Genomic DNA, 12,331 nt, shown 5'->3' with positions numbered 1-12,331 from the left:
GCCACACTGCCCATATCCCCAATTCCATATCAATCACCCAATTCACTCAATTCAGCTTAATTTCCACCATAAATTACTTAATTCCCAATTGTTCATCATCCGCAATTTACTAATTAATTTTAATATCCCGCTCAGTCATTCACTTACCATGTATGGAGTCTCCCATCTGTAAATATAACAATAAAAATGGACAATAAAACAAAAAGCAGCTCTTGATCCATATTAGGCCTGAGTATCTTCAATCTATAATATTTAAATTTTTTTATTCTTTTTTTACACTTAATTTTACAATATTTTGTAGTCGCTACTTAATGTACTTTTGTTGTTTTGTTTGGTTTTGGGTTACATGCTTGTTTGTTTATAGTTAATAATATGTAGAATTAGAATTTTATGTTCTGTGATATATTTGAGGGTGTGGAACTGATCAATATGATCAAAAGTAGTTGAAATGTGTGTTGATCTGGTAGAAAATGTGGGATTTTGAATATTGGATACGGGATAGAACTGATTCTTGCCCCATACATATTGTTGCCCCATGTCACTTGCCCCTTGCTACCCCTTGCTGCCTATTATCTCTTGCTGCCTCTAACCCCTTGCTGCCCAATGCCCCTTGCTCGTTACACCTTGCTGCCTCCTGTTTCCCATGCATTCTGCTGCTTGTTGCACCTTGCTGCCTCTTTCCCCATGCTGCCTCTTACCCCTTGCTGCCTCTTGCTGCCTCTTGCTGCCCATTGCCCTTTTATCCCCCTTGCGCTTTGCTGCCCCTTGAACCGTGCCTCTTGCTGCCTTTTGGCCTTTTTCTGCCTCTTGTTCATTGTCTCTTGCTGCCTCGTGCTCCAAGCTGTCCCTTGCCCCTTGTTGGTTGCCTATTGTTCCTTCCTGCATCTTGTCCCTTACCCCTGGCCCTTGCTGTCTCTTCTTGCCCCTAGTCCCTTACTCCATATGAATCCTAATTCACCTAAAATCCAATTTGTAGGATTTTCTAGTTCCACACCCTTGTCCTCTTATCTTTAACTTAATAATTTTAATAGCTGCTTATTCATTGATAAGTTTTAATGCCGCACACATAATCAATAAAACATTAAAAACTAATAAAAAACCTATCAACTATCATCATTTCCTCAACTCCCTGTAGATTTTAATGCTAACATACAAGGTATATGACTGAAAAATCACTAAAATTGGCGATGGTATAAAGTATGGAATACCATCCGTTGATTTTTCATCTGCCAATATGAATATAAACAATACGAGGTACGCAAAACAGAGCACAAATAATATTGCAGACGTTGCTATAAAGTAAATTGTCTGATTTGGTTTATGCTGTTGAAACAAATAAATGAAAAATAATGAATGAATTAAGGAAAGGGGGGAATTAAAAAAGATTTTTTTTTTTGCATAGTTAACATTTTGTGTCTGTCGACTCAAATGGTCGTCTCCCAACCCAACCATCTGGTTCTTAGTCCAAGATCAGTGGAACATATGTCATCAACCCTAGCAATTTAGCAGAGACAGAGAGGGCATTATGAGTGGACATCGAGAGTGGATATGGAGAGAGGACTTGGTGAGAGGACATTGAGAGAGAATAACATGGAGAGAGAGAGAAGAAATTGAGAGAGAGAACTTAGAGAGAGGCAGATTGAGATTGGACACTGAGAGAGAAAGAGAGAACAGAGAGAATGAGAGGACATCAAGAGAGTGGACAAAGAGAGAGGATCGGCTGAGAGGACATGGAGAGATGACTAGTAGAGAAGGCATGTAGAGAGGACGTGGAGAGGGAGGACATGGAGAGAGCCACATTGAGAAAGGATACTGAGAGAGAGAAAGAACAGAGAGAACGAGAGGACATCAAGAGAGTGGACAAAGAGAGAGGAGACATCGAGAGAAAGAGGACATGATGAGAGAGTGGACATGGAGAAAGAGAGGACATGGAAAGAGGACTTGGAGAGAGAACTTTGGAGAGAGAACTTGGAGAGAGGAATTGGAGAGAGGAATTGGAAAGAGGACTTGGTGAGAGAGAACATTGAGAGAGGACATTGAGAGAAGGAATTGAGAGGACATGTGTCGTTGCATATTACGACAGTTCTTCATATATTTAGATATTACATTTAATGAATTATTTCTTAATCATTTTATTTACAATTGTTCATATATTGTTCCATATTTAGAACTTAATTATCAATCAAATTGTACTAGATCTATTGTGCGATGACATTTAACGTACTTTTACAATTTGAATTTTCGCATCTTTCACATCTTACTTTAAAACACCTTTTACGAAAATTCTTCCCTTTACTTTCTGAACGTGAAAGAGTAAAGTCGCGTGTCGCACAATTTTTCTAAAAATTTCAAATTGTGCTTAATTAGTGACACAATAAATAAAGTGAAATTAAAAAGAAAATTAAGGACTTGCTTTACTCGTTCACATCTTTTTAGAAAAATTGATATCTTTTGAAAAATTCAATCTTGTTGAAAAATTTGCAAAGTGGAAAAATAAAAAAAAAGTAAATTTGAGGTTCATTTATTACAATTAAAAAATTATAAGTGAATATAACTTGCAAACTCACGAAAAGTGAAATTAAAGTGTGCTTAAAGTGTTAAAGAAGTGATAAGTAATCGAGTTTCATTAAAATCGCCAAATTTCGCGCGTAAAAGTCTCATGGAAAAATATTCGCCAAAAATATTTGTCACCGCGTGAGAAGATCAAAATCTGCTGGATTATTATCATCATCAGAGCCATTTGAGAAGCTTAGTCGCAGTCAAATTGACCAGAACACCTCTGTAGTGAGTACACATAAATTTATAACCTTATTTTGTCTTTTTTTTCTTCCCATTAAAAAATTCAAATAATTTGTTGAAAAAACAAATTCAACAAAACAAGAGCCTACAGAGGCACGAAATTCTGGTCATCAAGCTATACAAGAAGCACAAATCATCATAGTCGCCGTCAAGTGGCGACTTACCGCTATTCAAAAGGCACTTTCAAGTTTTTCATCACTTTCAATTTTTCACATTTCATCATAGTCGCCGGCAAGTGGCGACTTACCGCCATTCAAAAGGCACAAACGTATAAGTTTGCAACGTGGAAATTCATCGAACAGAAGACGCAACATCCAGTCAGTCACTTTAAAATTAGTGCATCCAGTTAGTCACTTTAAAATTAGTGCATCCAGTTAGTCACTTCAGGTTGAAAGTGCATTCGTTAGTCACCAAAGTGTGCAAAATACAAAGTCGTCAACAGTCATCGAATTCATCCACGTCATTCAATACTTCCAGTGCTGTAAGTTAGTCACTTTTGATATAAGTGCATCATCAGGTCCAAAAGAGGGACAATAAGTCGTCGAACAACAAGACGCATTTATTTATTATAAATTGCTAACAAGTAGCAAAGTTCATTAAGACGTTACAAGAAACGCATTACAACATTAGAAGAAAGTGATCAAGTCACTTCAATATCAATTCATCTACATCAATTAATCAAGATGAATATTGAGAATTTAGGCAGTCTAGCTCAATGGTTCTTACTTGAACCGAATGCAAAGGCAGAATATCGTGCGAAATATCCGACGAGCAAGATCGTCAATAATTATATTTTCGCAATTAATTTGGTTAAGGACAACGTGAGATGCGGGCTAAACAACACATGCAAATGGTTCGAAGTCCAAGAGGAAGAACGACAGCATGAGGATCTACAGAAGTTCGTATTATGCATCACCTGTGATAGGGTCTATCATCTACGCTGTTCTGGAACCAATTTTACAACAGTAACTGAACTGCAACTTCCATGGATGTGTCATCATTGCCTAATTAATCCAATGAATGCAGCAGCCCAAACATTAGTCAGTTCAGAAGATTATGCATTGCCATTTGATGATCGAATCAAACATTTTATTAAGGAGGCAATTCATAGCGAACATCAATTAGAGGAATCAAGTTCCGATGACGATGATATGATGAATGAGTCATTGCACATTAATGCGAATGGTTCATTAACGTCACATAATTTAAGGACGGACGTCGTCAACTTACAAAAGAAGTTCAAGTATATCAGGAAGTCCAGTAAGGAGTTGAAGTCTCTTGTGCTGGCACAAACTGAGCAAATTTCACAAATTTTGGGATTTTTGCAGTCATCAACATTGAATGGAAGTACTATTGGGGCAAGATCCAATAGTGGCACACATAATAGTGCTGAACATACAAGAGATCAAGAAGCATCATTTACTAATGCTGTCTTGAATGCAAATAGAGCATCAACACGATTGGATGATGAAATTCGTCAGTCAACACAAGCCATCAATGATATGTTAGGAGTTCCTGTAAGTCAAGAAGTTCCAAAGTCATTGAGGAATCAACAAAACAATAGTGCAGCTGACAGTCACATTGAAACAACATTGAGGCAACTCAATAAACTGTCAATAAATGAAATAAGGCGAAACTTACCCAAACTTGAAAAGTTTGATGGTAATCCAGAGCGATGGTTATCATTTGAGCGAGCGGTAATGAGAAATTGGGCAGAAGGAGAATATACAGATGAACAAATGAAGTCTCATATAAGACAAGCGTTGACGGGACAAGCCCTAGCGCGCATTGATAGTCTATATATGAATATGTCGTCGCAAAGGATGATGGACTACCTCAAAGATAGTTTTGGAAATTCGAGTATCGTAGTTGAGAGTGCTCGAACCAAATTGTTGAGTACTAAATTATCAAGACCCTTAACTCATGCTTCATGTGTTGAAGTAACAACGAGGATTGCAAATTTTATGGCAGCTTGTAGTTATGCTGGAATATCAATTGCTGATACAAGCATATCTTCTAATCTTCACAGTCAGCTGGAACCATATCATCAAGAGCTGTATTACAAATTTTATTATGAGAAGCATCCTGATGCCACAACAAGAATGGAGCGATTGGATGTTCAATTCGAGTTCCTGAATAGTATTTCAAAAACTCTTCCGTTGGGAAATTTCAAATTTGAAGAAGAGAAAGCAACGAAAAACAAATCAAAGGATTATCAAGTGATGACAGCATCAGTCATCAACAACTCGCATAATGGATCATCATTTGATCCAGATGCATTTAAGTATAAGATTCGTGATTCTCAGACAGCAACGTATCTAGGATACGATTTAAATAAGGTTAAGCAATTGTCTATGAGATGCGAGATTTGTAATAGGACAAATCATTTTGCAGTAGAGTGCAACACTTACCGCAAACTGAACATTGATGCCAAGTATAATATAGTTAGGTCCAAACAATTATGCATGAATTGCATTCTCACATCAAGTCACATGGCAAGTGAGTGTGACTTGAAACCAGGTTGCGGATTCAAAGTCGATAAGCATTTAAGATGCACAGCACGACATCACATAACTCTTCATCGACTAAACAATTATAAGGATAGAAGTCAAAGTGAAGAGCACAACGATCCAGATTCCGACACAACATCAGATGTTGAGAAATCATGTGAGGAAGAATCACAGATACAGGAGTCATCACAACAAGAGGAGGACACTCAACATAAAGTTTCGTTCTTAAGTAGCTTTATATCAGCAACCGTGCATCAAAAGGAGGTACAAATAGTGCAGGACTATTCTGATTCATCATCAACAGATGATCAATACGTGAGTAAACCTTACACAATATTTTCAATTGACGCATGTCGAATAAACGAATCCGAAGATGACACAATGTCAAACATAGAATCGAATGATTTAAGTAAATTGAACACGAGTACTACATCAGCTTTGAATATACCTGATGTATTGAATGAAAGTAATAAGCTTTCAAATTCTTTACCTAATCTCATCCTTCAAACTGACAAGCAGTTGGAAGACATCAATAGCAATGGAACAAATGATGTAACATTAACTAAATCTTACTGGTCCGCAAAGGTAGCCCGTAAAAAGGTACCAGATTAGTCATCAAGCCTATTGTACAAGGAGGTCAGTCTAGCGATAAATGACGATGAGGATTCAGCTACCACCGATAAATGATAAATGACTTTCTGGGGGCCCTGAGGATGTCGTTGCATATTACGACAGTTCTTCATATATTTAGATATTACATTTAATGAATTATTTCTTAATCATTTTATTTACAATTGTTCATATATTGTTCCATATTTAGAACTTAATTATCAATCAAATTGTACTAGATCTATTGTGCGATGACATTTAACGTACTTTTACAATTTGAATTTTCGCATCTTTCACATCTTACTTTAAAACACCTTTTACGAAAATTCTTCCCTTTACTTTCTGAACGTGAAAGAGTAAAGTCGCGTGTCGCACAATTTTTCTAAAAATTTCAAATTGTGCTTAATTAGTGACACAATAAATAAAGTGAAATTAAAAAGAAAATTAAGGACTTGCTTTACTCGTTCACAGACATGGAAAGAGTAATCCCGAAAATTCCCACGACTCCCATTCTCAACGGGTCACCCAATCTAATTTTTGCAATAAAAAAAGAAAGAAGATATAAAAAAGTGCCGATTAAAAATGAAAAGACAGCACAAAAAAAAAGAAGCATGAAAAGCTGTTCGTTTTAAATTTTGAGTGGTCTCATATGTTTATAAACATCTTTCTCAGCAATTAATTTACGACCTATAGTGAATAAAAAGCATAAATTCATCAAATTACAAAATTCAATTGAGGAACTCGATCATGTCTGCATATCGTACCCAAACTATGACGTGGTTTGGATTGTTGATCGGACCAAGATTTTAAGAGATATAAAAATTAATAGCCTGAATGTTTAATTGCCTACTTTTGATCAGCTTGATGAATGATCAAGTCTGAGCTGAGTACCGGACATTAATCATGTTGAGATTTTTTGAGTTATTTACGCTTGTCACTATGAGATTTGCAGTCGAGATTCCTTCCATATGGAATCAGAATTAAGTGAAGAAAAGTTGCTTTTTTTGAATGTAAATATTGAGAGATGCATGGGTGGATATGGCCATAAATGTGATGCAGAAATGGTGTAGAAGATGAGATACAAGGTGCAAACTTATAATGTAAATAAAATGTCAAAGAATTCGAAGATGAGTTGCAAAATTTTGGAAAAGGGGTGCAAAACTATGACAAGTTTTATCAAAAGGGTCTAAAACTATGGCAAACTTTTATCAAAAAGGGTACGAAAATATATCAAATTTTTAACTAAAAGGGGTAAAAAAATATGACAATTTTTTGTCAAAAGGGGTGCAAAACTATGACAAATTTTTTGACAAAAAGGGTACAAAACTAGGACAAATTTTTTGCCAAAGGGGGTTACAAAATATGACAAATTATAGCAAAAGGGGTCTAAAACTATGACAAATTTCTGGAAAGGGGCCTAAGACTATGAAAAAATTTCACAAAACTAAAAAATCCATAAAAATCTTTACATACACTTCCGAAATTCCCCAAACAGTCTCACAATCATCAAGTCATATCCGTCACACAACCCATATTTCCAAGTACAGCATCCAACCGGAAAAAAAGACATCAAAATAAATTTCGCGACATAAATGAGCCAATGACTCTGATAATCCTAATAAATTAATCACTGAACATGTCGGACTTGTCACATTATCAACAAAATATTTAAATGATTCTAATTAAAAAGTCTCTGTTTAATCTTTGAGCCGACAGACACACACAGTATGTTATGAATAAATTACCGTCCGAACTGCATTAATGAAGATCGTTGACGCAAAGAACCATCCAAAAAATGCTATTGCGACTGCAACAACTGGTTTTATTTCTGGAAATTATTAATGATGATTTTTGTGAGATTCTGGGGTTGGGTACTACTGGGGTAATGGTATAGTATGGGTAGGGTGTGGTGTAATGGTGCACTTGGCATGGCTGGAATACCTGGTATAGGTGACTTGGACCATACTATGTCCTGCCAATTGCACGGTATAGTACGATGCGGGACAGGAATGCCAGGAATGCCAGGTATGCCAGGAATGCCAGGTATGCCGGGTAAACCGGATATACTGTATCTACCAGATATGACAGGTAGCTCGTACTATACCGTACCAGTGGTGCACTATTAGGGACACGGGACACAAGACAAGTATACCACTATGTCATACCAGGTACACTATTGCACAGCCTGCACCATTTCATGCCGTACCCTGACCTTTTCTACAATAACCCAGTGGTGCCCAACCTGTGTGCCACGATGCTCTAATATGCCCTCCGAAAATTGCCATAAACCGCATGCCTAATGCGATTTAAGTCGTTTCCTAATCACCACTATGTGCCGCACCACACAGGTTACACACCCCTGTACACTACTAACCAGTCATAAATTGATAACACCAAGCACCAATCAACACCACCGTAAGACATAAGCTGATAATTTGATGGATTCTCGCGATTATCACACCAATTACCACGGATGACAAATTACAACAAACTCTTTCGTCTGTCATTTCTTATTAAACTGAATAGCTGAATAAGAATTTTAATAGTCAGGCACAAGAAGAAATGAAAATGTTTTTTTTTTTCTTTCCTTTTTTTTTACTTCCAAAAAGCACGAATCGGATTGGATGTGAGTAGCTAAAAATATATAACGTGAATAATGATTTGAAAATTGTTGAACATTTTGTAACGGTTGAAATTTATTTGAATTTATTGGGTTTTTGTAGTGGAAACATTTGAGGGATTCTGAGCAATTTTGGAGGGACTTTTGCGTCTGTTTTGATTTTTTGGATGGTATTGGGGAAGTTTGGTGAGAATTGAGTTGACGATGTTCATGCTGGTCATTTATGAGCCGACTTAGATTATGAATTTCGGATGAAAAATGGTTTTAGGTTGGATTTTAAGCCGAAAAGTAAGTTTCATGCTAGAATGTCAGCCAAAATGTAGTCTATGTGTCAGAATATCAACCGAAATGTTATTTAAGTACCGGAATATTAGTCGAAATGAAATCGAAATGCAGCTTTTGTGCCAGAATATTACCCGACAAATATTTTTGTGTCAGAATTTCAGCTGAAAAATGACTTTTATTCCAGAATATTAGGAAAAAAGTAATTTATGTACCAGATAATTAGCCGAAATTGAATGTATGTGCCAGAATATTAGCCGAAATGTAATTTAAGTGCCAGAATATTAGCCGAAATTGAATTTATGTGTCAGATTATCAGCCCAAATGTAATTCATGTTCCAGAACATCACCCGAAAAATAATTTTATGCCAGAATACTACCCGAATAAGTAAAAAATCCCAGAATTTCCGTTAAAGTTTCTATAATTTTTATTACAATTTTTACAATATTTAAATATTAATGTTTTCTGGAAGACATTTGGTATATATTGTACATCTTGGAACTAATCTCCATTACAATACTTTTTCTCTAAGGTACTAAAGTTTATTAATATTCACAATACTAACTTAATAAAGTTCTTTTTTTTTTGTTATATCAACATAAATAGATAGGTGTAACGGGTCGGTTCAGTGTTTCCTGCTAACACTGAAGGCACTGTGACTATAAGTTTGTATTTTCAACGGAAACTCCCTCTAAATCTTTAAAACTGTCAGTTGAGACTTGAGCCTGCATATAAATTGCAATTCTCTTTGATCTATTAGTTAACATTGTTATGATGATAACGGTTGGTAGTTCTATTACTAATATAACTACTAATGGTGAATTTATGAGTAAATCGACTTTACCACGTAATAAAATTATTAGGATTGATAATATGCTCAGGAATGTGAATAATATGAAGCATGATAGTAAGTAGAATACGTTTAACGAGAAGTCCCACTAAAAATGGAAGAAACAAGGTTAATTTACATCATAAATAGAATTTTAGATTAAAGATTGAATTTCGGATGAAAATTTGTCAAGCCAGAATTTTAGGCAATATTTTTCAATGCCAGATTTTCAGCAGAAAATTTTTTAATCAAGAATTTCATCTAAATTTCAAAACAATATTTTTGTCAGACCAGAATCTTAGCCGAAATTTTTGAAAGCCAGAATTTCAGCGGATATTTTCTCTAAGTCAGAATTTTGCAGGATATTGCCAACCCTGAAATTTACAATTTTGTCGGAAACTTACTTGTTTATGTATAACTGCCATAGTAAATTTGGTTGAAGATATTAGATACAAAAACGCTACAATCATTGCTAGTAAGGGTATACCTAAAAATAAAAGAAGAAATAAAATTTATTAGTACATCTTCTCTTCATTGTTCCCGATTGTCGTTGTCAATCTAATCAATATTAAAAAAGTAACAACAAATTTCATTTCATGATGTCCATTCATCCTTTAACAATCCCGAACAACAAAATTTGATCATAAATCAATCCAGGCTAGAATGGCTCTGACTTAGTGCCGAATTCGGTATAAATTTAGCACAATGATAAGAATTTAGGGATGATTTTAGAATTAAAATTCAGAAAAATCCGAACAAATTGAAGCATTTGGTCAAAAACATCAGTTAGGGTATTGAATTTTTGATTGATTAACCGACTAGTGCTAACTAGATGATGCTTCAGTTCTCCCGAAAGACACATCGTGTAGAAATAGACGTAAATTTGGTTCAATGTCGACTTGACTCTAGACTGAAGCCGAATTTCATTGAAATTGGCCTGGAGTCAGAGCCTCGGTGGTCTAAGACTGTATTTTCATCAACACAACGATCCGTGCTTTCGGGGTTGGTAATACAAATATTTACAACTGATATTCATTCAATATTATTGAATCTACTTCTACTTGATTGTATATTTTAGTGTTATTATTGAAAATATATTGAAATATAGCCAAAATACTATTTTGCTGTCCTTTTTTTAACTTCGTCGTATGAATTGATGATTATGAAAATAGATTCTAAACATTTTGACATCCCAACCCTCTTGTCACATTCTGTCAATTATCAACCTTAAAATATCTTAAAATCATCCAAATAACAACATGACAACCCAAAATTCCTGTCAAAAATGTCAAAATTCTTCAAATTTTCAAGCCAAATCTTCAACAAAAATTTTACTTCGTTCTAGAAAAACTCAAGGAATTTTCTCATTTTCTCATTCTTGTCAATTGCTTACCCCTACCCTAAAAGGAAGGGAAAAAAAATTGCAACTTTTTTTCACATCTTCGCAGTTTTTATCAAAAAGGAAAAAGTCACCGAAATCAATAAATTAACCTCCCTATTTACCCCACCAGGAAGTGGGGGTACATCCCCAAGTACTTACCACTAATCCGTCGCTCATATATAAACAATCCAACAATAAATACAGCTATATGAAAACTCAATAATGAATGAAATATTCCAACAATAATTCCAGCAAATTTTAAATTGCGATATGGCTCGTGTCCAGTCATGTCTCTTAATATATTTATTTTTTTTATGTGATTTATTGTCAATTTTTTTTTGATTATTTTTTATCAAAAATTAAGAGAAAAAAATTAATTGCGTGCTGTTGTGAAATGAAAAATTCGGTGAGAGTCGAAAGGATAACGAAAGGAAACTGAACCTTTTTATCATGCACAAGTTCTGCTTCTTGTTATTTTTCGGAACATGATGTGATGAGCATGCGTCGTGATGGGATATTATCTTCAGATTGGCACTTCTTTGAGTGTCTTCTTTTTTTGAATTTTAATGTTGCTGTTAATTGAGTGATGATTTTTTTGGGGAGATAGGTTGTAACGGTTGGGATGGATTTGAACATTTTTGGTGCTTTCTAATTACTTCCACGGCTAAGACACATGAGATACCATTGCCGCGCGTAAGGATTGTCAAAAGACATCTCTAATCTTCTGCCAGTTTGAGATTTTCAGGACTATAGCGTCTTTTTCAAAAAGGAAAAGAAGCTATCGATAGAAACAGCATTGCATTTGGTATTGGCAATAGGCAGGCGGAATCCGGCGGAAGAACCAGCTTTAGGCAATATCTGAGGGAGGCCATGAATCACAGTTGATCTGTAAAGCCATCGAATTAAGTAATAAAGTAAGATGAAGTGATAATCAATGCTGGTGTATGTGGAAGGGAAACAAAGAGGAACAGTGATAATGGAGACATACAGTCTGAAAGAATTAACAAAGTTTAAAAAGTAAAGGTGCAGAGATTTGGAAACCATGGGCAAATTGCTTTAAAATTTATGGAAAATTTGACTGCAGGTCGTATATGCTCTTAAATAAAAATTAGGGCAGGAATTTTGTTGTTATTTATTTTTATTCTACCTGTCTTCCAGATACCTGAGCAGAGATAGCTGGCAAATGGAAAGTTTGGTTCCAAAATGGACTCCTGCAAACCATTGTCTGCTTTCGGGTTAGTCCTTCAAACTATTGACAGTTCATCGTCAATTTGGCGCCAGATCAATGCAAAGCCAGACT

General features: G+C 35.4%; 1 protein-coding gene and 1 long non-coding RNA gene across 2 annotated transcripts; both read right to left on the bottom strand.

The window, feature by feature from the left end:
* Positions 1-237: 237 nt before the first annotated feature.
* Positions 238-8,462, bottom strand: LOC139100211 (uncharacterized). The gene is made up of 3 exons (XR_011545414.1): positions 8,293-8,462; positions 7,664-7,746; positions 238-1,323 (listed from the first exon to the last, which is right to left on the bottom strand). It is a non-coding gene; the product is annotated as an uncharacterized lncRNA (long non-coding RNA).
* Positions 8,463-9,255: 793 nt separating this feature from the next.
* On the bottom strand, positions 9,256-11,925 carry LOC139100320 (uncharacterized). Its single transcript, XM_070652943.1, has 3 exons — positions 11,191-11,925; positions 10,055-10,137; positions 9,256-9,759 (listed from the first exon to the last, which is right to left on the bottom strand). The coding sequence occupies exons 1-3, from the start codon at positions 11,318-11,320 to the stop codon at positions 9,481-9,483; spliced, it is 492 nt and encodes a 163-aa protein (XP_070509044.1). The 5' UTR covers positions 11,321-11,925; the 3' UTR covers positions 9,256-9,480.
* Between the last annotated feature and the right edge of the window lie 406 nt (positions 11,926-12,331).

This window comes from Chironomus tepperi, unplaced genomic scaffold (assembly GCF_022539635.2).
Source record: "Chironomus tepperi strain 1889 unplaced genomic scaffold, CSIRO-AGI_Ctep_v1 contig_58, whole genome shotgun sequence".
NCBI lineage: Eukaryota > Metazoa > Arthropoda > Insecta > Diptera > Chironomidae > Chironomus > Chironomus tepperi.
This window is presented reverse-complemented; position numbering and strand designations above follow the sequence as displayed.